This window comes from Microtus oregoni, unplaced genomic scaffold (assembly GCF_018167655.1).
Source record: "Microtus oregoni isolate MIOR12 unplaced genomic scaffold, Mior012 000050F_ref0000143, whole genome shotgun sequence".
NCBI classification, from domain to species: domain Eukaryota; kingdom Metazoa; phylum Chordata; class Mammalia; order Rodentia; family Cricetidae; genus Microtus; species Microtus oregoni.
This window is the reverse complement of record NW_024543256.1, coordinates 14,707,453-14,733,317: the sequence shown is the minus strand read 5'-3', so window position 1 is coordinate 14,733,317 and position 25,865 is coordinate 14,707,453. Positions and strand designations below refer to the sequence as shown.

General features: G+C 38.8%; 1 protein-coding gene across 1 annotated transcript in view; it reads right to left on the bottom strand.

Moving 5' to 3' along the window:
• Positions 1-819: 819 nt before the first annotated feature.
• The window catches only part of LOC121437157 (probable E3 ubiquitin-protein ligase MID2), a 96,975-nt gene continuing 71,929 nt past the window's right edge, over positions 820-25,865 (bottom strand). The window contains exons 6-10 of the mRNA XM_041637002.1: positions 15,429-15,556; positions 14,043-14,276; positions 3,517-3,678; positions 1,847-2,054; positions 820-1,481 (exon numbers count right to left, since the gene is read on the bottom strand). Of these exons, the coding sequence (XP_041492936.1) occupies positions 1,079-1,481; positions 1,847-2,054; positions 3,517-3,678; positions 14,043-14,276; positions 15,429-15,556 (1,135 nt within the window). The 3' untranslated portion in view covers positions 820-1,078. The remainder of the gene's footprint in view (positions 1,482-1,846; positions 2,055-3,516; positions 3,679-14,042; positions 14,277-15,428; positions 15,557-25,865) is intronic.

Here is a 25,865-nt window from a genome sequence, read left to right as displayed (position 1 = left end):
CAAATTCACAAAAGAATGAGTATTGATCCTATCATGGAAAATAGCATTTCAGGAGTGCTCCATCTGAAAATACATTTGTATTCATAGAGTTGTTGAACCTGTAACACTATTCTTACTGACCAAGTAAGGCGAGTTCTGAAGAAACTCCATTAAGGAACTCTATTTTTTAGCTTAAGTCTAATAACTATGCATTTGAGAGTAACAAAACTATATTTCTTTGAAATATTCTATGACAATTTTTAATAATTCAAATAAATCTCTATTAAATAATATTAATGAAATTATGCTACATGGCACACTTCTACTGGAATCAATTTTCAATGTAGCATTAGCATCTCTTATATCATCTTGTCCACAGATCTCTCCTAATCTAACCAAGAGCTCTTCTCACTTCCTGCGTTGTGATTGCATGTGTTTGTACGTGTGACAAGAGGGGAGAAAGGAAGGCTACAAAGGGAGGAAGAGAACAATGTCAGTCTACTGTGATGTTTCATCTCGGAAATAAGAATGGGCAGTATAATTTATTTTCCTTCTCAATATGTTTCTCACTTAAATGAGCAAATTAAGATTTATTGTATATATGTAATAGATAAAATGAACTATGTCATTTTGCTCATAAAATGAATTCAGTCATTTTATATATTATATATACACATGTATGATATTCTCATAACACCTCGATTGTTAGTTTATTAACATATAATATGCAATAATTAGACACTGTGCAAATTCTACCTGGTCAAACTAGCCACTGCTAGAAAGGCTAATTCCTTCCAGTATCATTTATACTCCCAAATCACTGGGAATTTTTAATTCTCCAATGATGACAGAGACAGTCTCTAAAATTCTTCCCCAGTGGCATAAACCCAGACTATTCAGATAATTTGTTCTGAGTAACTCAATACATAAATTCAAACATAAGCTTTAATGTACAAAAATTAAATCTACAATATCTAGTTATTTAGGACGGGTGCTTCCAATGAACTTTCTTTTGTATCTCATATGGAACACTAATGGAGACTTAGGAGGGGAAGAGTGCTGAACTGGAGAGCCAGTGAATTACATGCTCTCTTGACACTTAATGGCAAGCTTTCATCCCGGACACATAGGGGGATTCTTGAGGCCTGCAGTTGCATTCCTGCCGCTCGGGATAATCAATAAAATCTGGGGCAGGCAAGCCAGACAGGATCATTAGGGATTTGTTCCAGATTGTGAATGTTGGACAAACTGGAAGAATGAAGGTCACATCGAAAGTGTGGAGATGGAGAGAGTTAGCTGGGTCATAGAAAGACAGCATGTTGTTGTCATAATCCAAGAGGACACCAAGCCGCTTCAGCTGTGGGGGCACATCCACCAGCATTTCCTTGTTGTTATGCCTCACCACGAAGTTACTATTGCACCGCGAGAAGACCCAGGAGGAGGCATTTTTGCCAATCCACTCATTCTTCGGGGCTGATTTGTAGGCAATACCAATTGCATACCTGAGACCATGGGGAAGACAGAAAAATACTTAGGAATGATATGAGTTGTGATAGACGTTCTTTAGGACTTATGAGTGACTATGTGCTTGTTCCTTTAAAAAAATTACATTTACATACATAATGATAGCATCACCGGAGCTTGCAGAGCCAGCAATTACAGTGATACATCATTTCCCGTCGCCTAGCTCACTATATTTCCCATGATTTTATCTTTTAAAAGCCAGCCAAGTTTTCTAGGACTGGTTCGTATTGCATACATCTTAACTTTGACTTATTGCTATTTTAGTTGTGCTGTGGAAGGGAATCTCCTGGGAACCTATCAGTAGAGAAGATGGGGGGAAGGAAAGAAAAAAATATCCACTCACCATGTTGAAGAACCCATGACCACCTCCCAGTAGTGGCAGCCACTGTCAATGAATATATTTCCTGCTGCCCCATAACACCCCGTTCCACTAAATCTCTCCGGGGTATGGCTTTTCTTCAGAGAGCTTTCATCCTTCTCCATCTGCAATCCATCATTAGAGATCTTCAACTTCTTGTGAGTCATTTTGGGATCTAGTTTAAAGGGTTGGCCTGAAAAAGGTAGAAGAAAGCGGGAGAGTATGATAAAGCATTTAAGAACTGTGCTTTTCCCCTCCAGGATCATCATTAACAGAGGAGCCTCAATATGATGTTGATCCTCTGGTAAGGGCAGGTCAGCTGCAGTTTGGATTATATTAAGGAAGTAGGCAAGATGACACAATTTGCAATTAAGTAAGACCGTAAGTCACCCCCCCACACACACACCAAAATAGCCTTCATGCAGACATTATTTTCCTTCTGTGTGAAAACTGTCCGTCTCTCATATCAGCCTTATGCTAGAAGCCATATTCCAAGCACATGGGAGCTTATAAAGTGTTCCCATCATGTATTATGAAATTAAAAGGGACCACGCAAAGTCTCACATCCTCTTGGTTTGTTTCAGTGAGTGGGTTGGGATTTGGGTAGCTTTTAAAGAATGTTGCAAAGGTTGAGGTGGGAAAGTCTCTCTGTGTTAATGAGGCGATTGCTCAGAACAGAAAAGAAACTGAGAAGAGCTCAGCAACAGGAGATGCTGGTTTTCTTGAAATTGGGGTGTGCATAGAGTCTGGCAACTTTGCTGCAGTGGCTGCTCCACCATCGATGATGAGAGCTAGCATTGCTTCACTGCAGCAACTCACAACCATATGACAAAAGCACTGTCCCAGGGCCCAGGTCCTGGGTGCGGCAAGAGCGTTAGTATACAGTATGCTTCTGTGACAGACACCACGTACTAATACAGCACCACTGTCTTCTATTTTTCTCTCTTACTCAGTCTTCCTGCCTTCCTTGCTACAAGGATAACTAATAAGAAGGAAGCTGAAGTCAAACAGATTGGAAGAAATGTCCAGTTAAGCTTCTGTTTTCTTGATTAAAAGATTACCAACTTTTCTCTTCTTCTTCCTGTCTTAAGGGAAACAGGGCATCAGCAGCTGTGCTGGCTATCTGGTGGCCTTGTGGATAAGCAAAGACATAAAGAAGGAGCTCCAGCCTTCCACGAGATCTCAGAGCTGCTATACTAGCCATCAACAGGCTGCCCTCAAACTTCTTGCAATGTATGACAGGCAGTTAAAAAACAGACAGACAAACAAACAAAGACCACTATTCACTTAAGCTACTGGGAAATGCCTGTTAAACTCCATCAGTTGTGACCTAGAGCATTCCTAACAGGTATGGCTTCTCTGTGGTACAGCTTTGTAGACCATCATTAATAATACTCTTTAAGCATGGGAGACAGGGGTGGAAGGCAGATAAAAACCCTTCCCTAATTTCTTTCAGAGCCACGCACGATTCTCTATATCTTAGTCCACAAACAGCCGTGGGCACCAGCAAATCCCATACACAAAGCTCACAACAGTGAAGCTCCCCCACCCACTGCTACTGTTCTCACACGTTACTATGGGAGTCTCGCAGGCTAATTGTCCTCCCTGGCCAGAGAGGAAAATGGGTCTTTCCTCCTAGAATCTCTACAACGTACTGTTTGTTTTCAGTCTGGTGGGTTCGCTGTTCCGGCTGCCCGCTTGATTTATGGCTTTCACAATAAAGATGTAGCGTGTCCCACTTTGGAGGCCGTGCACTGTGTAATGGTTCTGTTTAATGTTGGGCACAATCATCCAGCTATCCACTGAATTATACAGTCCTGTGAAGTGGGGGAAAATGAAGGCATCAATCAATAGGTAAAAAACCTAGGATTAAAGCAACAACAACAAAAAATACCGAGAATCAATCATAATCCACCGATGTGAATTCATTTTGTTTCTTCTGAGGCGTGAAAGATACAATGAGATGAACCAGTACTTATGATTTCATTATTTATTTATTTGCCACACACTTAGACTTGTGCCAGGCTTCTGGCATCTAGCAACCACTGACCAAGGCTAATTTATCTCTCTCTCTCTCTCTTTTTTTTGGCAAAGAACACAAGAATGGGCACTATTCCAAATGGTAGAATCCTCACAGTTACAGGCCTTTCAGTGCAAACTCAGCCCGGCCTTGCAGGAACGGAAAAGTTCCTGTACAGAGCTCAGCAACATGAAAGCTCGGATCAGAAAGGTCACCTAGGCATGAATTTCCTTTATTTCACAGGGCAAACAAGGATGGAAGGAAAGTGACTCGCTCATGGTCATAGATGGTGCTCAAAGTAGAACCCTGTGATCTTTTTCTCCTACACCAGTGATCTGTGCACTGTATCACTGTGTGTGGTGGGGAGGGGGTTGGCGAATGGCCAAATATAGCCTTTGTCCCTGTACGATAGTGAGGTTTTCAGAGCTATTTTACTCTGCTTTCCCAACTCATCTGCACCTGTCTTTTCTAAAATTTCTGGACTCCAAAAGAAGTCAAGATGACATGACAAACCAGGGCAGAATCTGCTTGCTCTGATAGGGCAGGCTTTTAGCTCTTCAGGGGTTGATTCCCGTACTCTTCTGGGGTCGTGTGGTCCACAATTATATTACTGTCCAAAAGATTTTTTTCTTTCCAAGCACGGAAAAGGGTCTCAAGAATGCTTTTGAAAATAATCTTTAGGTTACAAATATTGACTTAAACAGGGGGGAAATATATGTGATTAAAAGCAAGCATTTGGCTAGCTTTCAGGAAAACGAATCTATTCTGTTGGTTATTTTTTTTCTTTCTCTCTACTGTTATCTGTTTCTTAATTGGTATACCATTTTAAAATACAATTCTACTTGAAAATGGAGAAGAAAGGACAAGGAAAATGAAGACAAAATTTAGTCCTTATAATACGCCTCTAATGAAGGACTTAGTGAGATCAGAAATTAGATATCTCGTTATGACTACTTTACAAGGGATCTGATCAGGAGACTTAAAATTAATTTGAGGTTAGGTAGGAAAGGCCTAAATTAGAACTAGAAAGCAAGACGTAAACTGGGCACAGTGGTACACCTGTAATCCCAGCGCCTCAGAAATAGAGGCAGGAGGATCAATGAGCTAATGGGCAGCCTCAGCTATAGAACAATTTCTAAGCTCAGCCAAGGCCATCTCAAAACATCAAATAAAGACCAAACAGACAAACAACCTTCATAATAGGAAATGAAAAGATATACTATAGAAATAGCCAGACTTGGTTGAAATAGTAAATGACTCTTGTTGAAAAAGGAGAAGGGTTAGAACAAAGCTGTGGTCTGTGTTATCATTGGACAGTATGAGCAACAAACCACAGAACTTTTATCACAAAGGGGCTACTACAGGGTCTCCCAAAAGTTTTTTAAAAAGCAGCTACAAATATTTTTTCACAGTGAAGTACCATGTAGCTATTTTTTTTAAAGAGCAAGGAGGACGCTCTCTACAAGCTGACGGAGAATTAGTTCCAGGAAATATAGCCAACTGAAAACCCTAATTATAAAAGACCATATATAGTATATAGTATTTTCAAGGGAAATAGAAATAATTAATCATATTACATTTTCTTGGATTTACAAAAACAATAACCATAGTAAGTATAACCTAGGAAATAACAAGTTTGGCCACTTACGAAGGTAAAAGGGATACCAGAGAAAAGGATAATTCTCTGAATATACTTTTTAGCATATTTTCTCTTTTAAGGAACTTTTTATTAAATAAATCAATAAATTTTCATTTCAAATTTGAAAATACACATTAATTCAAAAGGTTAAAATTAAATCAATAAACAAAAATAGGAAAGATGGGACTAAAGGCAAACTGAAACAAGTTATACCCACTGCATCTTAAAGGAATAATGACCATAAAAAATACAGTTGAGGGGAGAACTGTTCAAGTGCTCCTCCAGGCAACTACATCCTCAGCCCCCGAGGAAATCAATTCTAAAAATATGACAGACATATGACAGGATCGAGCAAGTACACACTGATGCTGTTGAGACTCAAGAGTCTCACCGTGGAGAAAATAGCATGCAGCATAGGGAATGAGAGAAAGCAAGAAGGAGCTTGTGGCGATGAATGAGAAAGGAATGAATTTGATGTGGCTTGCATGGTGTCCTACAATGTCCCCCTCATTCAAACTTTCCCTCCAGGAGAAGGCAGGAGGTTCATGAGACCCAGGAGGTAAACAAAGCCATCACACCTCTGGGAAAATGAAATTTGGAAGATTCTCTAAGGCCCCTCCCCCAGTTTTCCAGAAGGAGTAAACAACTGCGGGGCGAGGAGACTTTGAGCAGCCCAGGTGAGGAGGAGAAACCACTGAACCGCCTGCAAATTGTGCTGCTGAGGCTGCAAATTTCCTAAACCATGACCCATGTGGTAGTGGGATTTTTGGTGATAAAGTTGCCTTTTTGAGCTATCCCTGCTTTTTCAAGTAACTTTTTATCCATATTCTTATAAGCTACTCCAATAAAAACACAGTGGCGCAGCAAGTTGGATTTTGTCTATTTTGAGTTCCTTTTCTGGGATAGGTAGGTGTGTGTGTGTGTGTGTGTGTGTGTGTGTGTGTGTGTGTGTTCAGCAAAAGCCTCTCACACAACACTGTATGACTTCTAAAATATTTACAGTTAGTCCCCTTTATCTGTGGGTTTTGCAATCAAGGATTGGCTCAACTACAGATTTTTTGGGGGAGAGGGGGTTTAAGATAGAGTTTCTTTGTGTAGCCTCTCCTAAAACTCACTCTATAGACCAGGCTGGCCCTGAACTCACAGAGATCTGCTCTGCCTCCCGAGTGCTGGGATTAAAGGTGTGCACCACCACGACCCAGCAGATTTTTAAGGTTTTTTTTTTTAAAGATTTATTTATTTTTATTTTATGGGTGTTTATTGTGTGTGTGTGCACCAAGTGTATGCAGTAGCCACAGAGACTAGAAGAGAGTGTAAATCCCCTGAAACTGGAGTTACAGACAGTTGTGAGCTTCCATGTGAGTGCTGGAAAATTATGCTAGGTCCTCAGTAGAAACAGCTAGTACTCTTCAGCACTGGGCTGTTTTTCCAGCCCCAAAAAACTACAGATTTAAAGACTGGAGACAGGACATTACCATGTAGCCCAAGCTAGCTTGAAATCCCCCATATAGAAATAGACTGTCCTCAAATTCATGATTCCTCAACCTCAGGTATAACTTCCCTGCATATGCCAAGATGTTTGAGGCTAAACACAGTTTTCTAAATTATATCTGCATAGAATATGTATGGTCTTTTTTCATACTATTCCCTAAACAATAGAATAACGATTTATAGAATTTATACTTTATGAAGCAATATAGTCTACAAATGACTTAAAGTATACAGGAAGATGGTTATAGATTGTATGCAAACACTACACCATTTTATGTAGGGATTTGAGTCTTGAAAGATTCTGGGATCCTCAGCAGGTCATGTAAACCAATCTCACCTGGATACTAACAGGCAATTATATATACTTCCATATATATATACAGATGTGCACATATGTAGATTTTATACATATGTATATGTGGCAGTTTTAATGAGAATGCTTCCCATAGACTAAGATGCTTGGATACTTGATCTCTAGTTGATAGGACTGTGTGGATAGGTTTAGGAGGTGTGACTGGAAGAAATATGTCCCTGAGGTTTTTAAGTCATATGCCATTCAAAGTTCAGTCTTTCTGCTTCCTGTTTCAGTTCAAGATGTGAGTTATCAGCCTGATTCTCCTGCTGCTATACCCTAACTATGCCTTCATAGGCTCTGGATCAATGACATCATAGACATCTAAGCCACTGGAACCATAAGCCCAAAGAAACTCTTCTGGAAGTTGCCTTTGTCATGGTCCTTTACCACAGCAACAGAAGGGTGACAATTTAGTATATGATGTGAGTGGATATGTGTGTGTGCATATTACTAAGGTTTTACTTTCTAATATAACTGTCCTACTAAAAGTAACCAGGGCTCCTGGGAAAATAGCTGACTTGAAGGTTTAGACAGCATAAAGTTAAAAAGAGTCGTCAGTATTTTTTGTTAGGCCAGAAAGCAAAACAAAATGCTCACAAAAGGAATAGAAGAATATCACACAAACCCTGGAGTTGCCTTGAAAGGCTCTCACTGGCTAAATCCGGGACATTTACACAAGAAACATGAAGGTACTAAGGAATTCTAAATTATTGATGAAAATGCATCCACAAGTCTCCACTGATGAATAAATAAAAAAGATGAAATAGAGAGGCTCTTGCTACACAGAAGAATATTGAGTGTCAATTTGTGAGTGTGGGACAGATTGTGCGGCGGGAAACCGGTCATTTCACAATCATCATATGAAGACTGTATAGGCATCAGTTGATGCCTAACTGTGGGTAAGAGTGGGCTGAGATGGGTTTGATGAAGAAGCAGGATTTTTTGTTTTGGTTTGGTTTTAAAGCATCACCATACAGATCGCTTACTGGTAGCATAAAAAAACAGAAATACATAATTTTAATGATTCAGGTAACATAATGGTCAGATAATCAAAATTAGTACCAAGAATGTAATGTAAATGGGCATTGCGTGTAGCCAGATATGATATCCTAAGAAGTATACTCTTATTATTATATTCTATCACCTGCATATTATTCCAGCAAGGAACACATGGCCTGAATATAACTGTGAGGAAGTATCAGATAAATCTGAATTAAGAAACAATGTGAGAAGAGACAGAGACGTGCTATGTAGCCTAGGCTGGTCTTGAGCTATAATCCTTCACCTGGAATTACTGATGTGTACTATCACACCTAGAAAATGGGCACTGATTTAAACAACAAGAATTATTAAAGACAAAGAAGGACTGAGGAAGCCTGCCAGGCTAAATAAAGCCCAATATACGATAATTAAATGTAATGTTAAATCCTAGATTATCAAAGTCAATGCTGGGCTATTTATATATTATAATGAATAGTATTGGATTAATTATCAAACCTGGAATGCAAATGGAGAGTTAGATAAAAGTATTATGTGGTTGTTAAATTTTTTTTTTGAGATAGAATCTCACCATGTATTCCTGGCTAGCCTTGAACTCACAGAAATCCACATACCTCTGATATTAAGTTTCTTAAAGTTGACAGATGTATAAAGGGTTAGGGAAGTATGGAGAAGAGGGGTCAGAAATAATATAAGAGCCAGAAGATAGGGAGCAGGGCTGTGACTTGCCATCTTCCTTACAAAACTCAGTCTGTGCAACAAGAACTCAGCAGGTGTGGATACCTGCACCGAGTCTGCATAAGAATGGGCCTGTCAGGGCTCCTAACTCTTTATAACAGCAGATCTAGGGGATTTCCTGCCTTCTTCTGGCTTCAGGAACAGCAGGGATGGTGCACATGCATAGGTTCATATGCACAAAATAAACATAAATAAATAAAAAATCCAAAAAACAAAACAACAAAAGGATGGGCCTATCACCAGTCAGACCTGAATGGAGGAAAGGTTCAGGAACCTTAGCCTTCGCTAATAAACTTTCGATATTGACAGATTCAGGGAGAGAGGTAATCACTGCCTTAAAGTATATACCTGCTAATGCCCGCACAGGGTTTAGATGAACAATTCCAATCTAATGGTCATACAGACGTCTCTTGTTAAACAAAATGGATCGCAAAACAAAACCAAAAGTTAGGATTCTGGGAAAGGCCCTCATCAGGATGAAGGGAGTGGACAGAGATGTGAACTAAAAGAGGATGTGAGTAAGAGCAATCACAATAATCTGTTTACATGTATGAAATTGTCAAATACAAAGACAATCAAGTGTAAAGAACATTTCCTTTTGGGAAATCTACATTGAAGAATTTAGGGGGTGAAAAGAAGTGATGGATGCAAATTTACTCTCAAATGATTCAGAAAATACAGAGTCAATGGAACAGATAACAAAGTAAAATATCAATCGCATGCCAATATGGGTAAGAAGTACAGGGTGTTCTTTGTGTTAGTATTGCAATTTTTTTAAATTTTGAAATCATTCCTATTTTGTTTGTGTGCACGAACATGTGTGTGTATGTGTATGCATATGTGTGTGCATGTGTGTGTGTGTGTGTGTGTGTGTAGGCCAGAAAGAAAAGCCAGAAGACAAGCCTGGGTGTCAATCCTCATGCACTGTCTATCTTTTTGTCTGAGACAGCCTCTCACTGCCTTGGAACTAATCCAGTAGGCTGTCTGTCTGGCCAGCAAGCCTCAGGGATCTACCCATTTCTACCTCCCTAGCACCGGCATTGCAGCTATGCTCCTGGGCTGAGATGTGTTTACACAGGGGCCAGGGACTGAACTCAGCTGTTCACACGTTACCCTCTGCACTGTCTCCCTCGCTACCATTCCTGAGTTTATAAAGCTAAATATACGATTGTGTGGTTTTCAGTAAGACCTGGTGTCATGGGACCTACAAGTAAATTGTGGTAATGAAAGCACACCCCTTATTCAAAGGGAAGTGCCAAAATAGGAAAATTTAAGCAACAGGACATGCGCACATGTGTGGTGGAGACGGCTAAATCGGTGGAAAGATAAAGAGCTGAAGTTCTAGCTTTGTGGCCACATGCTCCAGACTGCCTGACCAGACAGAGGTTATGTCCAAGTCTTTGTAATACAAAAATCACTGAACTAGAAAGATAACAGAGTATCCAGGAAAACAAACACTTGTTGGAATTCTCATTCACCTCAGAGTATGGCCTGAAACCTTATTGTCTGTGATCATTTAAATCTTAGAAGAGGTCGTAGGAGAGCTCAAAATAAAGGGGATAAGTTACGAAGGAGGGAGAGTTACCTCTTTCGACATAACTACTCTGGGAGTCTGAGGTAGGAGAATTGCTATGAACCCCAGGTTAACCAGGGTTCCTGCCTCAAAAAAAAGGGGGGGGGAGGAGAAGAAAAAGGGGGCAGCAAGGAAGCAAGCAAGTGAGCAAGGAAGGGATTTCTAGATAATGACAATGTGAAGAATGTCTCAAGAGAAAGTAGCTCTCAGCACTTGTGTTCACTCAACAGGGGCAGGCCTGACTGATAGGACTGGAGCGCTGAGTCTTCATTAATAGTTCTTTCGAGTAAAATGGTTGCCTATTGCCTTTAATCTCAGTACCTAGGGGGCAGAGAAAAGGGAATCTCTGAGTTCAAGACCAGTCTTGTCCATACAGTGAGTTCCAGGCCAGCTAGGGCTACAAAGGGAGGACTTATGTAAAAAAAATTACTCATTGCCATTTAAATTTTCGCAGCAAGGGTCTTGCGCCTATCCTACTGAACTTTTCTGCCAATGTATGAAAGCACAGATGTCAGGCTGAGAGGAAAATCAAATGTACTGAAAAGTAGAAAACAGATCTAGGAGGATCTGGGCATGATGGGATACAGAGTCAAGGGTAACAAGACAAGACGTAATAGGCATAAATTCAAAGGTGTTGAGTTTGAGTTGAGTGGGGATAGAAATTATCATACATAGGACTCGCGTTAAGTTTATGCTTGGGAACATTTGATAGTCAATGCGGCTGCCAAAAAGGTACAGAACAAGAGGGAAGCAACTTATGCACAAGAAACATATCCCATTGACTGGGGCCACACCTGCATTGGTAGATGCTTGTCCAGTATGAAGAAAAGCCCTAGATTCCTTCTCCAGCTCTACATAAAACCAGATGTGGTAGTAAATTCCTATAATCCTAGCACTCAGGCAGTGCTGACAGAAGAGTCAGAAGTTCAAAGTCACTCTCTGCTACACAGTAAATTCAAGGCCAGCCTGGACTACAAGAGACCCTGTCTCAGAGGAGAAAAAAAAAGACATAATTCATCTACCCTTTGGGGAAGTCAAACCACGTTTGGAGTACTTATGTTCACTTTTGACACAAAGCACATTTGAAAAGCACTTTAACCGAAAGAAGATCGTCCATCAAAAGAATGCTATGCTGAGAAAGGGTCTGAAGAGCACATTGTACTAGGAGCATCAAAAGAACCAAAGATGCTGAGTCATAAAAACGTAACGTTAGTAGTTACATATGAGCTACCCCAAATGCCTGAAGAACTGTTATGGTCAAGATGGAATAAGTTTCTTAATGAGGCACAAAATGATTAATCAAGGAACATCAAGCTTGAAGTCTGGCAGTCACAGGTTCCGATCTTGTCCCATCATTTTGGAGTTCTGTGTCCCTGGGAAACTCACTTAACCTGAGCACCAATTTCTTCATATATAAAATTGGAATCAATATAATCTCTTTTAGAAGAGCACTTGAGGACTAAATGAGAGTGTGAGGACAGCAAAGCAGAGTGCACACATGGCTTTACTTCTGTCCTTATTATTTACCAAGAGAAACAGGCCTCTTCCAAGGAAGTATTGGACATAATGTATAGCTGCTCAAAAATCAAATGGACTGTTTTCATGAAAATGAGCATGCCCTTATTAGCAACATTCAAGCAGAGACATCTACTTGTCCAGTAAAAGGGAAGATTAGACTTCTAAGATGCTATTAACCTTAGCATTAGTAGCACTAGCAGAAACTCCTTTAGGCCTTCATTTACAAAGGACTCTGGCTTTGAAACCAGAGGAGACAGTTTTTAGGCTTGTCAGTTCTCAGACCAGTTCTCAGTTTCTGGGAGATAATTGTTCTTCCTCTATCAGGAAGGGAAAGGACAGTTCCTATCTTTGACATGGGCTTCCAGAACTTATAGAGTGAACTGGAAGAGGAGACTTATAATAAGGTCTTAGAGCCTATGACTTTATAATCTGAAGAGATGCCCAGAAACATATGGCCACATGAACCAAGTGCCTTAGGCTGGAACTTCATGAGGCAAATATTTTTTAATGTTTTATTCCCAAATATCCCCTTATCTCTCCTTCCTAGTTCTGTCACAAAACAGAATTCTGCCCATGAATTGTCGCCAAATAAGAAAAGAAAGCCCATAAGGAGGGTTTATGTGAAGGAAGAGTCTATTCATGTTGGTCTGTGAAGAAGAACATAAACGCAAAGTGCAAAGTCAAAGAAAATATTAATGTGCAGCTTTGCAAATGCAACTGCTTGGATTCAGCTTTGATTCTGTTTTGTTTCCTGTTGTGGGATATTTGTACACTGTGTGAAGATATATTGTTGCGATTGGCTTAGTAAAGAGCTGAAGGAGGCAAGAGGTAGAGGTGGGACTTCTGGGCAGAGAGAGAAAGGAGGAAGAGATAATAAAGGCATGGGAGACTCCAGGAGAAGTGGAGAGGAAACAGAAGGTGCAAGATAGAAGTGAGGTAATGCCACATGATAGAATGCAGATTAATAAAATATGGGCTAATTTAAGTTGTAAAAGCTAGTTGAAAACAAGTAAGCTAAAGGCCAAGCGTTCATAATTAATAACAAGTCTCCATGCCATTATTTGGGACTTGTCTGGAAGGACAGAAAAAGACTCATTACAGTTTCCATTGCTTTCTCTCCCCCTAGCCTCCTCCGTCCAGTAAACTGATGGGACCTTTCTGTTCAATGCCTACTAAGTGTCAATCAGTTAAGTTCCTGCTGTGCCCGGTTTAGCTCCAGTTCAGCACAAGGTGAAATCATGTTAACAGGTAGGCTGAAGAGCAGCCTTTGGAACATCTTTAACTATGATCCACGGATACTGCTTTTTGTTTGCTTTTTGACACGGGTCTTGAAATTGCAATTCTACTACTTTAACCTCCTCCACGTTGGGATTATCAGCATGAAACACTGATCTGGCCCTGTCACGTTTTTATATTTACTGGAATTATTTGTGGAAATATAGAAGTAGTAAAGAGAAGAATGGCAGGGGCAGAAAACTGATCTACACGTTCATAGACACAAACAGGTAATGAAAGGAAGTAATGGTCTTTGAACATAATTTGATCATGATAATGAAATGGAAGAAGATGCAGAGAGAGAGGGAGAGAGAGAGGTTCACACATGTGGAATGGAGTGATTTACAGCTACCCAGGAACAAATATTGAACAGCACTTTGGATCTATGGAGTGGTATGGATTTAGAAAAGGCTAAGGATCACGTAAACCATAATGACTTATCCCAGTGACTACCCAGCAAGAAAATACACAACCAGCTTATCAGCCACCAGTAATGTTTTACAATATCCTGGGAGCTTACACTGTCTATGAAAGTCTATACTAAACAACCTCACATGTCTTGCAAACACTTGCCTCGTGGCGCACCGGCCAATCTTGAGCAGCTTACTGCTTCCTTACATTTCCTTATCTCTGGCCACAGGCCCCAACTACACCATGACTTACTGATGAAGTTAGCCTGGCCAGTGAATATGGTGTACTGAAGCTCATAGGAGCTGATGCTGAACTCATCATCCGAGATCCAGTGGACTGTAATGGTGTCATGGGAGGCGGTACAAAGTTCTTCTCGGATAGATGGTGGGTTTGGGGCTGAAAATAACATAAAGAAACTAGTAAGGAAATACCTTGTCTCTTCAGAAGAGGTAGGAATTTTTGTTATTGTATTATTTTTTCCAGTCTTCGGGATTAAGCCCATGATAGACAAGCACAGTACTACTGAGCAACACCCTCAGCTCTGGAGAAAGTGTCTTAATAAACAAACTTTGACAAGAATCATGTAGACTGAAGCTCTGTACTGAGACCTCAAGCCTTCCCCAGCCACTTTTGGCAAATATGTAAGACTAAGTAATTGCAATGCCTTCTCCACCTTTCTAAAGTGCCTGGGAAAGCACGTATGTAGATAGCAAAGCAAAATAATTTTTTCTTGTTACTTGGATTTCAACCTATTTTTATTTCAAAATAATCTTTTCGGAGACATTTGACAGTATTTAAATGCTAATTAATAAGAATTTCCCACTGTAAAATGGGCATTACCATATAGATTTGTTATGAAGAAAAATAATACAAAATTTATATAGTGTCTGGAATAAAATAGATAACACGTAATAGCCGCATTGGTATCATAACAATATAGCTACAAACAAGGTTATTGTGTGTAGATTTTTCTCAAGAAATGACCATTGAGTAATCCTGAAGGTAGCCAGCATTCTTAACAAGCTGGTTTCATCCTTTACTTTCTTTGTATTCTTCACAGGTATTTTTAGTCTTTATTCCAATCAGCTTAACAAACGTAGACTGTCACTTCTGACACCAATTTGGTACATGAAAAATTTGTCTGGAAGACTAATCCTGAGTCCTAACAGCTCAGGGAAGTAATATGATACTTAATAAGAAACAAATTTGACAAATTTGTTTTGATAAAGCTCTTCTTTCTGTTGCTACCCAGGACTGAACCATATGAAATACTGATCGGGATCTTTGTCAATGAGCCACAGCCCCTCCCCCCAGACATCCGCTTTTCTTTTATGTAACATGAACCAAAAGATATTGTTTCTATAAAGGTACATGTGGGCTAAAACTATACCACCCTGAACATACCTGATCTTTTCTGAAAAGATGCATGTGGTATGTAAAGGTTTATGTAAAAACTCTCATAGTAAATCTTTTCCTTTTCAGATTATTTTAAAAGGGTACAGAAAGACAATTAAATAAAATGGGAAGGAAAGCACAGTACATTCACACCTGTTAAGTAGTCTAACCCCTCCAATAGTTTCTTTTCTCTAGAAAAATCTAAAGCAAAGTTTTCAAAAGCATCATTAAAATTAATGTCTGGAATCAGAACTTGAGAAGATGCAGTTGCCATAGCGACCCTGAAAAGAAAAAAAAATACATCAATATACATCAAAATAGGCTTGGAACCTTCATCTAATGTTTGATTTCTGGTTTAACGAGGTAAAAATAAATCACTTGTAAGTGAAAATACCACATTTCTGCCTTTCCAATGGAAACAGTTTCAATTTTAATCGTAAGGAATCAATTAAGAGTTAAACCATATTTATACACATATGTTCACCCCTCAAATACACTCCTCCATTCTGTCTTAATTTTGAGAAGTAAATACAGGATTTTTTCCCCTCTGCATCATTTTCCATCTGGCAGACAGCATCAAAGTAGTCCTCTGCTGGCTTAGTGAGAGCAGTTTAAGATTGTTTTTCTACATCTTTTTCATGCTAATTTACAAACCATCATGGTGGATGAATGCCTTCCCACTAATACTATTCATTATTTTCTCTTTTACAATATTTATATTTCATTATATTATTCTGATGTCATAATACTGTGATAATGTTATGTCCCAAACTAATTCTTATCTTCTTTCTCACTTATTTGTTTGTTTGTTTCTTTATGATAGGGTTTCATGTATCCCAGAATAGTCTTGAACTTGCTACACAGCTAAGAATAACCTTGAACTCCTGATTCTCCTGCTTCTATTTTCTGAGGGTTGGGAAGATGGGCATGTGCCACCATGTTCAATTTAGAACATGCTGGGGTTCAACCCATGACTTTGTGTGTGCCAGGCAAACACTCTGCCAACAGGGTTAAATCCTTGGGCTCATCTCCCCAGCTACTTTTAAGAAACCCAGCAATAAGGATCCAGTTTTTTACTGTTATATCTTCTTCTATAGTTCCTAAAACAATGTTAGATACATAGGGAATAAAATACATGCTGAATGAACGACTGAATGACTTACAGTGACAATATGATGCTACCATTTATGGAATGTTTAATATAGAGAGTATATATATTCATGCCATATATATATATATATATACTAAGTGCATAAAAATGAAAATTTACATAAATTATCTAATTTTCTCCCTACCACAATGTTATGTAGTAGATGTTATTTCCATTTTGTAAGTGAGGAAGCATGCACATTTAAAAGCTAAGTAAGCTGCCAAAATCACACACAATAGTAAAAAGTCAAAATTTAATTGAACCCATATCCATTTGATTCTAAACTCTGTTTCCATAACCATTTATTTATTGCTAACTTTATGTGTACATTTTATGTATGTCAGCAATTCTTATGATCTGATGATTAATCAGACTTATCTGAAGGAACTTTTACAAAAATCGTCAGGTTTCAGTTCTGGATCAGATCTTCTGAGTGAGAGGAACTGAAGGTCCTTGTGCATACAAATGGCAAGATAGAAGGAAACAGTCATTATCTTGGAAACACTATGCAGATTCTAGCAGACAGAAGAGGCATAGAGTAGAGGAAAATCAGAACAGAAATTTTTATGCTGAGCCATTTGTAAGGACATGAGGAATTGAGCAAATATATATACTTTGCTGCATGTCTACAAATAATACCTCTTGACTATTTCTGAGAATGTAGATGTTTCTGGAATACACTGCATGACAGTATTAAGAAATGAGAGATTAACAATACAAAGACAACTATCCCCAGAAGAAGTTACTTTTTGTTTTATTGTTCTGTATGTGTGTATTTTGTTGGTGGTGGCTCTGTTTTGTTTGTTTTGTTCTGTTTTTTTGAGACAGGGTTTCTCTGTGTAACAGCCCTGGTTGTCCTGGAACTAGCTCTGTAGCCCAGGCTGGTCTCGAACCCACAGAGAACTGCCTGCCTCTGCCTTTCAAGTGCTGGAATTAAAGGCGTGCGCCACTACCATGCCTGGCTGGAAGTTACTTTTAAGCCATGACTACATTATGAATACTTAGCAAAGATTAAAGGGTAGAGAATGAGGCAAAATCATGTAAGGCATTATCTTCTTTGTTTTTAGCTTAAACTTTTAACCTAAGAATAATAGGAGCCACTGGAGCAATTTAGATAGAGGAGTGATGTGCATACATCTATGGCTTTTTTCAGAGCTGTGGCCCGAACCCAGGGCCTTGTGCTTGCTAGGTATGCGCTCTACCACTGAGCTAAATCCCCAGCACCCACATTTATATTTTTTAAATTGTTTTTATTGAGTTATATATTTATCTCTGCTCCCCTCCCTTCCTCCCCTTCTGCACGCCTTTATTGCCTTTATTCCCAGCACTTAGGATGCAGAGGTAGGCGGATCTCTGTGAGTTTGAGGCCACCCTGCATTTATGCTTTAAGAACAGTTTTAAAGCTGTAGGGGAGGGAAGTCAATGGGATCTTAAAGTCCCCTAGGAATAAGCAGTAAGTGAAGTATTAATGAGGCAGAATAACAGGGCAGGAAAATTAAGGGGGTCTCTGCTATAAGCCTTCAACTGTTATGAAATCTCACAATAACTTAGCCTATTCACAATAAAAGGCATGTCTTAAGACCCTTGTGTAACCTGCAGAACCCCTGGTTTTGCCTTATCAGGTTGCAATCTTACCCAAGGCTCCTACAGAGTCATTCCATTATTTCACTTATCAAAAAGAAGAAAGAGACAGAGTAGAGGTGTTTCTTTTGAAACACTTCAAGCTATATAATTTCAAAAGACTGTAACATTTTATATTCAGGCACTGCTAAGGCATTCAAGGGGGATGCTTTCTTGAGAAGCCCAAACTCATGCTCTTGGCTGCCCTGTATCCTTTTCCCGAGCACCTTTCTTTCTATTTACACTCAGGTTCAAATCGATGTGAAACGGTCTGCCTAAGACACTCCAATTCTGCTCCCAGCTGACTCAGCCTGAGATTCCTTGTCATCACTCCAGTGGCAGTCTCGGAAAAGAACCCCTCAGGCTGCTGCAGGGAGGGGACAGTGTATTGCTGTGTCTCCTGCCAGAGACCACTGGCTGTGACAGGCACAGGAGTGGAAACAGAACTGAAAAGGGAGTGGAGGATTTATTTACTAAGCAGTCAAAAATCCCTGGCTTCAGTTCTCTAATACTGCACACACACACACACACACACACACACACACACACACCTGAAAAATTGATTGAAAAACCATGAAAACATGGGACCAGTGTGATGGTCAATGGGTAAAGGTGTCTGTCATCAAGCCTGACTGCCTGAGTTTGATCTCCAGAACTCTCACTGTGAAAGGAGAGAATCAACTTTCCTAAGTTGTTTTCTGATCTCACACATGTGGATTCACACACATACCCACAAAGAGGGACATCAATAAATGAATGGATAATAAATAGATACATACATTACTTAATTAAAAATAAACCAACAGCACCATGAAAACAAGCCAGATGTGGTGGTGAATACCTGTAATCCCAGAACTCAAGAGGATTTCTAGGCTTTGAGGTCAGACTGGACTACGAAGGGAGTACTAGGTCAGCCAGGACTAGGCAAAAATAACAGCGGCAATAATAACAGTGCCCTATGGAACAAAACAGCCGAGAAGACTTTAAAGGGCAAGCACACAGCAGGGCATGTCAGCGCACACCTGGAATCCCAGAACTCAGGATGTTGAGGCAGCAAGATCATGAGTCCCAGGCCGGGCTACATGGCAAGATCCTGCCACAGAAAATCCAAATACATGAGAAACTGAAGAAATGTAAATTAAGACGGGAAAGCATTTAGATTACAAGCAAGATAATATAAGAACTTTTATGTCTGTATTAAACAATGCCTACATGAAGCAAGATAAAAAGACGGAAAATTGGGGGGCATGAGAAAAACGGGGCCTCTCACCCAGAAATCTGAAGCCTCTTGCCAGAAATGAAGAAAGAATTTTAGCACAATTAACAACTGCTTAAGTTTCTCCCTTTTCAGCTGTAAAGCTGTATTTTTCTCTAATCTCACCAGAAATCCCATTTAGAGAGAAAAGGCTTGTACTAAGCCCCTTGTAAGACCACAGTATCTTCTGGCTTAACCCATCAGGTTAGAACTCAATACAAGGCATCTCCAGAGTCACCATATAATCTCAATTCTCAAAAGAGAGAGAAAGAGGGCGATAAAAGGCGCTAAGGTTTCTTAGCTAGCAACCTTTTAAGCTGTAACTTGAGGGCCAGCACAAGGGTATATACGGTTAATGCCAAGGCCGTTAGTTATGCGCCTCCCTTGTGGAGCCCACATCCACAACTTCGGTATGCCTAATTTTCCATGACTCTTTCTTATACTCTGTGCATGTCTTATTTTCTGTGGCTCCCTTGAGGAGTTCACATCCATACATGGGTATTTAATTCTCTGTAACTCTTAGGGGAGGCCAAGTTCACACTCTTAGGTGTGTCTTTGTTTCCATGGGTGCCTCTTTCTCCTAACCCTTGTGCTTAATGCACTTTCCAACTCTGCTTCATCACACTGGCTGGTTTTGAAATTCTTCTCTACATCAAATCCATGAATCCCAGTTTGGTCTGGATCGAGGTCTCTAAGGGGTCAGAACTCCACAGGCTACTGAGGATGACAATGTGGAGCTGTACCTCAGTGCTGATGCACATATCTCATTGAAACGGAAATAGATATGTGGGAGGGGAACACTGCATATCAAAACAGTTGATGATGAAATATTTGTTGACACTAGTTCTACTTCATAAATATTTTAAAAGATTTAGTCATCAATTTGTGTGTGTGTGTGTGCACATGTGTGCACAAGCGTGTGAGACTATGCATACAGGCAGAGACCATAAGAGGGTGTGGAGTCCTCATCTGTCACTATCCACTTATTCCTGTGAGACTTCCCAAACCTAGAGCCCACGTTTTTCATAAATACTGGAAGCCAGACAATTCCAGAAATCCTCCTGAATCTGTACCCCTCAAAGTTGGGGTTATAGGCATGGGTAGGGCAGGGAAGTTATCTTGTGTGGGTGGTGGGATCTTTTTTTTAAAGATTTATTTATTTTATATATTCCTGCAGGGCAGAAGAGGGCACCAGATCTCATTATAGATGGCTGTGAGCCACCATGTGGTTGCCGGGAATTGAACTCAGGACCTCTGGAAGAGCAGCCAGTGCTCTTAACCTCTGAGCCATCTCTCTAGTGCAGGTGATGGGCTCTTCAGCCCGGGTGGTGGGATCTTAACTCTAGTTTTCATGATTACACAGAAAGCGCTCTTAACTTTTGAACCATCTCATTGGTCCCCTTAATAAAATTCCTACAAAGCAAATAACTGAGATTCATGTAATGATAACCACAATGCACTCAACATACCACATATAACTTAATTTTCTAACATCGGAGACCAAATTAAGTATTGCAATATATTATATATATATATAATATATTATATATATTATATTATATAATTATATTAATTATAATATTATTATAATATTATATTATATTAATTATATTATATATAATATATATTATTAATTATATATTAATATATTAATTATATATTAATATATATTAATTATAATATAATTATATAATTATATAATATAATATATATAATATATTATATATAATATAATATATAATATATAATGCCATAAGCCATTCAAAAATAGTTTTTAATGATATGAGAGAAAGTTTGTGAAATCTTATTTCAAGCAACAGCTTTAATGGAGTATATACAGTATTATTTTACATTTGTGAAGTAATACAATTACTTCAAAATTACAATACTATATTCCTAAATGTTAGTGGTGGCTGGAAAGCTAGAAATGTGTTACAAGTGACAATATGGGGTGTTGGATCTTTCTGTGGTCTCTGTTTCTGTGTTTATACATTAGCATCTCATTGCAATCTCTCAAGACCTTGATCATTATACAAGATAATACAGAAAATGTTGGAGAGGTATATATCTCCCAGCTAATATTTCATTTTATGTGGTTATCATATATTAATACAATACAATGAATAAGAATAGGGATGAATTTCAGATTCCATGAGAGACCAGAGAAAAAGATATTTATATTGTGAGGATGATTCTCGGATGGCATCACAGAGATAGCCATCTATTCCATACATTTAAGCCCATGAAAAGATTTACATAGAGATTTGGGTATCATCAACATAGCATTTGATCATAATTAAATGGTGATAGAAACCTTAAAAGCTAATGAATTTGTAAGGAAAACTGTGCCGGGAGAAGAGACTTTCATAATATTGAATCAGCAAGAACAATATCGTTAAGGAAATAGATCAAGGAAAAGCTGCTCTCAATGTCAAAAAAGAAAGGAAAAGAAAAAGAAAGCAAAGTGGATAGGTAATGGGAATTTTTATGAGAGACAAAACAGAGGGATTTCAGGTAAACACAGTCAGTAGGGACACATGCGACTGAGATACCAATAAGATGAAAGGGAAAGATGAAACAAAGGAGCAAGTCTTATATTTAGCAACAAGGTCTTCTTTTGGTGACCTTGAAACGAACACTTTCAATAATGTTAAGATGGGAGAAAACATTTCAGAGGCCTGAGGAGGAAGGACAGTTAAATATAGTGGTTGAAACACATATCTCATCTCTGCTTTCCTAAAATCCCACTGGAAGGAAAAAGAATTAAAAATGGTCTAAACCTACAAAGACAAAGAGAATGAAACAAAGAGATGCCAGCAACAAAGAGACTTGTCAACAAATGTTTGGAACTGGAAAGGGACAGATGTGCAGTAACCAACAACAGACCAGAGAACGCTGGCAGAATTTTGACATTTTATAAAAAAAAAAAGGGTGTGTGTGTGTGTGAGAGGGTGTGTGTGTGTGTGTGTGTGTGTGTGTGTGTGTGTGTGTGTGTGATTTCTCAGTCTTATTCCCTGCTTGGCCCATAGAATGCTGACAGCAGGTTCTATAAGCCTGTCCCACCCCATATACCCTGCCCACCAAAAGCAGGAGGGTTCAGGATTCATTCCAAGGGAAACAGATCCAAAAGAAACACCTACAGTTACTGACAGCTGAGATCCAACAATAAAAAGCTGGCATTCTGTTTTATAATCCTACAGCAAAGTTCACCAAGCAACAAATTGCCCCCGCCCCCTCATAGCTTCCCAACATCTTTCAGAACTGAAACTTTAAAGGGAAGCCAAAAGTTTACCAGGTATTCAGGAAAGTACTGAAAGTAATACACCGGTCCTAGCAGAGGCCTGAAACAATGAATCACAAAGAATTATCCTTCGCACTGAGTTTTTTTTTTATGTGTTAGTCTATGTTTGGGGTGTCAATCCCCTATTATAAGGTACCTTCACTTAAACTTTTTCTATCGCTTCTCTCTCTCTCTCTCTCTCTCTCTCTATATATATATATATATATATATATATATATATATAATGCATATATGTATATATAATATATATATATATATTCTACTGTAGGTTTCCACATGGCATTTTCTTACAGTAGATAGCAATCAATAGAGACACACACACAGTCAACATGCAAAGAATAAGAGACTACATAGTGCTCATCCCATTTAGGATGCCTGTATCATGTTCCTCTCCTCCAGGCTCATGGATCTTCAAGGAAAAGGAGCATACAAATCTTAGGAGTCAGAGGTAATGAAGGACTTCAATGAGTCTGTTTTCTGGACACAACCAGGCTGTTATTGCACATATGAACTCACAATGCTGACAGCATGCACAAAACGTGTACTAGTTTAATGCAGACAAAATCTCAGTTGGAAGAGGAAAGATGAGCATAGAGTTCCTCCCCTAGCTGAGGAGCTATTTGCATTTGATAGCATTTGATAAAAAGGTGTGTCAGTTCCTTTAATGGTGAAACCCCTGATCTGTCAACCGGGCAGGACTCACATCTAAGAGTAGCTGAGTAGTACAAACTGTACATGATGGATTAACAAAAGGAAAGAATGTGAAATTGGGTAACTAAAGAGGTGGAGGTGAATATGAGAAAAGTTGGGGGAGAGGGTAATATGCTCAAAATGCAATGAATTAATAGAATGCTTTAAAAGGGAAGGTCTCTTGTAAATTTTTGTTCAAATGTCGAAAGTTCAATTTTAATAGAATGATGAACAGAAGATTAGGAAAGAATTAATAATTTCATGCCTATATTCTTAGCACTGAGGAGGCTGAGGCAGGAGTATTGTTCAGAGTTTGATGACAGTGTACATGACAGAGTAAGTTCCATGTAAAAACAGCTAAATTTGAGACCCTGCCTCAAAAAGACAAAACAATTGTATCCTTGCTCATATCTGGAATTGTTTCTCCTGCTTATTTCCTGTAACAGTTTTAATATTTCAGGTCTCAAATTAAGATATTTCATCTATTTGGAGCTAATAATTATGCAGGGTGAGAGGTGAGGGTCTAGCTTCATTCATATACAAGTGAATGCTCATTTTTTCCAATCACCAATTGTTGAAGAGACTATTTTCTCCCTCCAATATGTATTCTTGGTATCTTTAAAAAAAAATCAGGTGGCGATAGCTGTGTGAGTTTACATGTAGGTTTTCTATTCTAATTTTATCAATGTATGCTTCTGTCTTTGAGTCAGGGATCATTTTAATTAGCTATTCTAGTTACTATGACTCTGTAGTACAACTTGACCAGTCACTAAAGAAATAATGTGAATGAAGGAGAAATGTGACCTCATGAAACTAAAAACATTATCTAGCAAAGGAAATAGTTGATTGAGTGATGAGACAGCCAACAGAATAGGAAAAAACCTTTGCTAGCTTTATATCTGTCAGAGGATTAATATCTAGACTATATAAAGAACACACCAAACAGCAATACATCAAACAATGCAATCAATAAATGTGTTAATGACATGAATAGATCTCAAAAGATAAAATGTGGGGGGCTTGGGTGATAGATCAGTTGGTAAAGTGCTTACTGTGGATGCATGGGGACCTGAGTTCAATCCTCAGAACCCATGTGAAAAATAGCATGATATGGTAGGTTATACTTATAATTCCAGTGTTGGGAAGGCAGATTCGTAGATACCCAAAGCTCATTGTCCAGCTAGCCTATTTGGTGAATTCTATGCCAGTGAGAGAACATATCTCAAAAGACAAAATGGATGAAGACCGAGTAAGGTTGTCCCCTGCTCACCACATGCACACACATACAAATGGGCATGGGAAAACACGTGCACCTTCATACACACATGCATGCATGCATACACACAGATCAAACCCCAAAATAGAAAGATAAAATGCAAGTGAACAACAATCATGAAAAAATGTTCAGCTTCAGTAACCATCAGAAAATGCAAATAAATCCTGCATTGTGATTGCATCTTATCCAAGTCAGAGTGATAATCATTTAAAAAATAATAAATTCTGGCCAGGATATGGATAAAAGGAAACCCTTATATACTGCTAGTGGAAATGTAAACTAGTTATAAAAATCAGTATGAAGGCTGTTCAAGAATGCTCAGTGGTTAAGAGCATTGCCTATTCTTCCAAAGGTCCTGAGTTCAATTCCCGGCAACCACATGGTGGCTCACAACCATCTGTAATGAGGTCTGGTGCCCTCTTCTGGCCTGCAGACATACACACAGACAGAATATTGTATACATAATAAATAAATAAATAAATATTTTAAAAAAAAAGAATGATAAATAGATCTACCATATGACCCAGCTACAACATTCCTGGATATTTACCCCAAAGACTCCAAGTCAACATATCACAAAGTTTCTTATACATCAGTGTTTCATAATAGTCTAGTTATGGAACCAATCTAGGTGCCCAACAATAGGATAATGAAGAAAAATATGATATCTATGCACATGTGTATGCACATGTGTATGTATGTATTATATATGTGTGTGTATTATGTATGTATGTATGTATTTGGGGGGCCAAAAAGAAGAATGAAGTTACTTTGTTGGAAAATGAATTCAACTACAGATGTTCAATTAAGCAAATGAAACCAGTCTCAAAATGCATCATATGCTTTTTTCTCATTTGTAGTTTTTAGATTTATATATAGATTCATAAAATCAGGTACACGATGAAAATAGGAGTGAAACTTTCAAGAACAAAAGAGACCAACAGAAGAGAACACTGAGAAAATGGAGGTATTAGGGCTCATGTGTGCTGTAGGAACTCCTTTAAGATACCAGTCCACTTGGGTGTGGCGTCTTATACTATAAATGCCAATGTAAAGCTCATGCTTGCATCCCCCCACTCCCTGCTTCTGGATTCGGTTTCTGTTCCCTGTTTGTGCAGAGGATTGTGATTTCTGAGTCTACCACTAAATAAATAACCCTTTATTACACTCAATTCTAGTATGAGATTATTTTTATAACTTCCATCTTCATCTGGTGCCCAACATGGTCAACTCCATCCACATAAAACCTGAGAGATATTGGAAAGTAATTCTAGACATAAAAGAACAGAGTTGAGCAT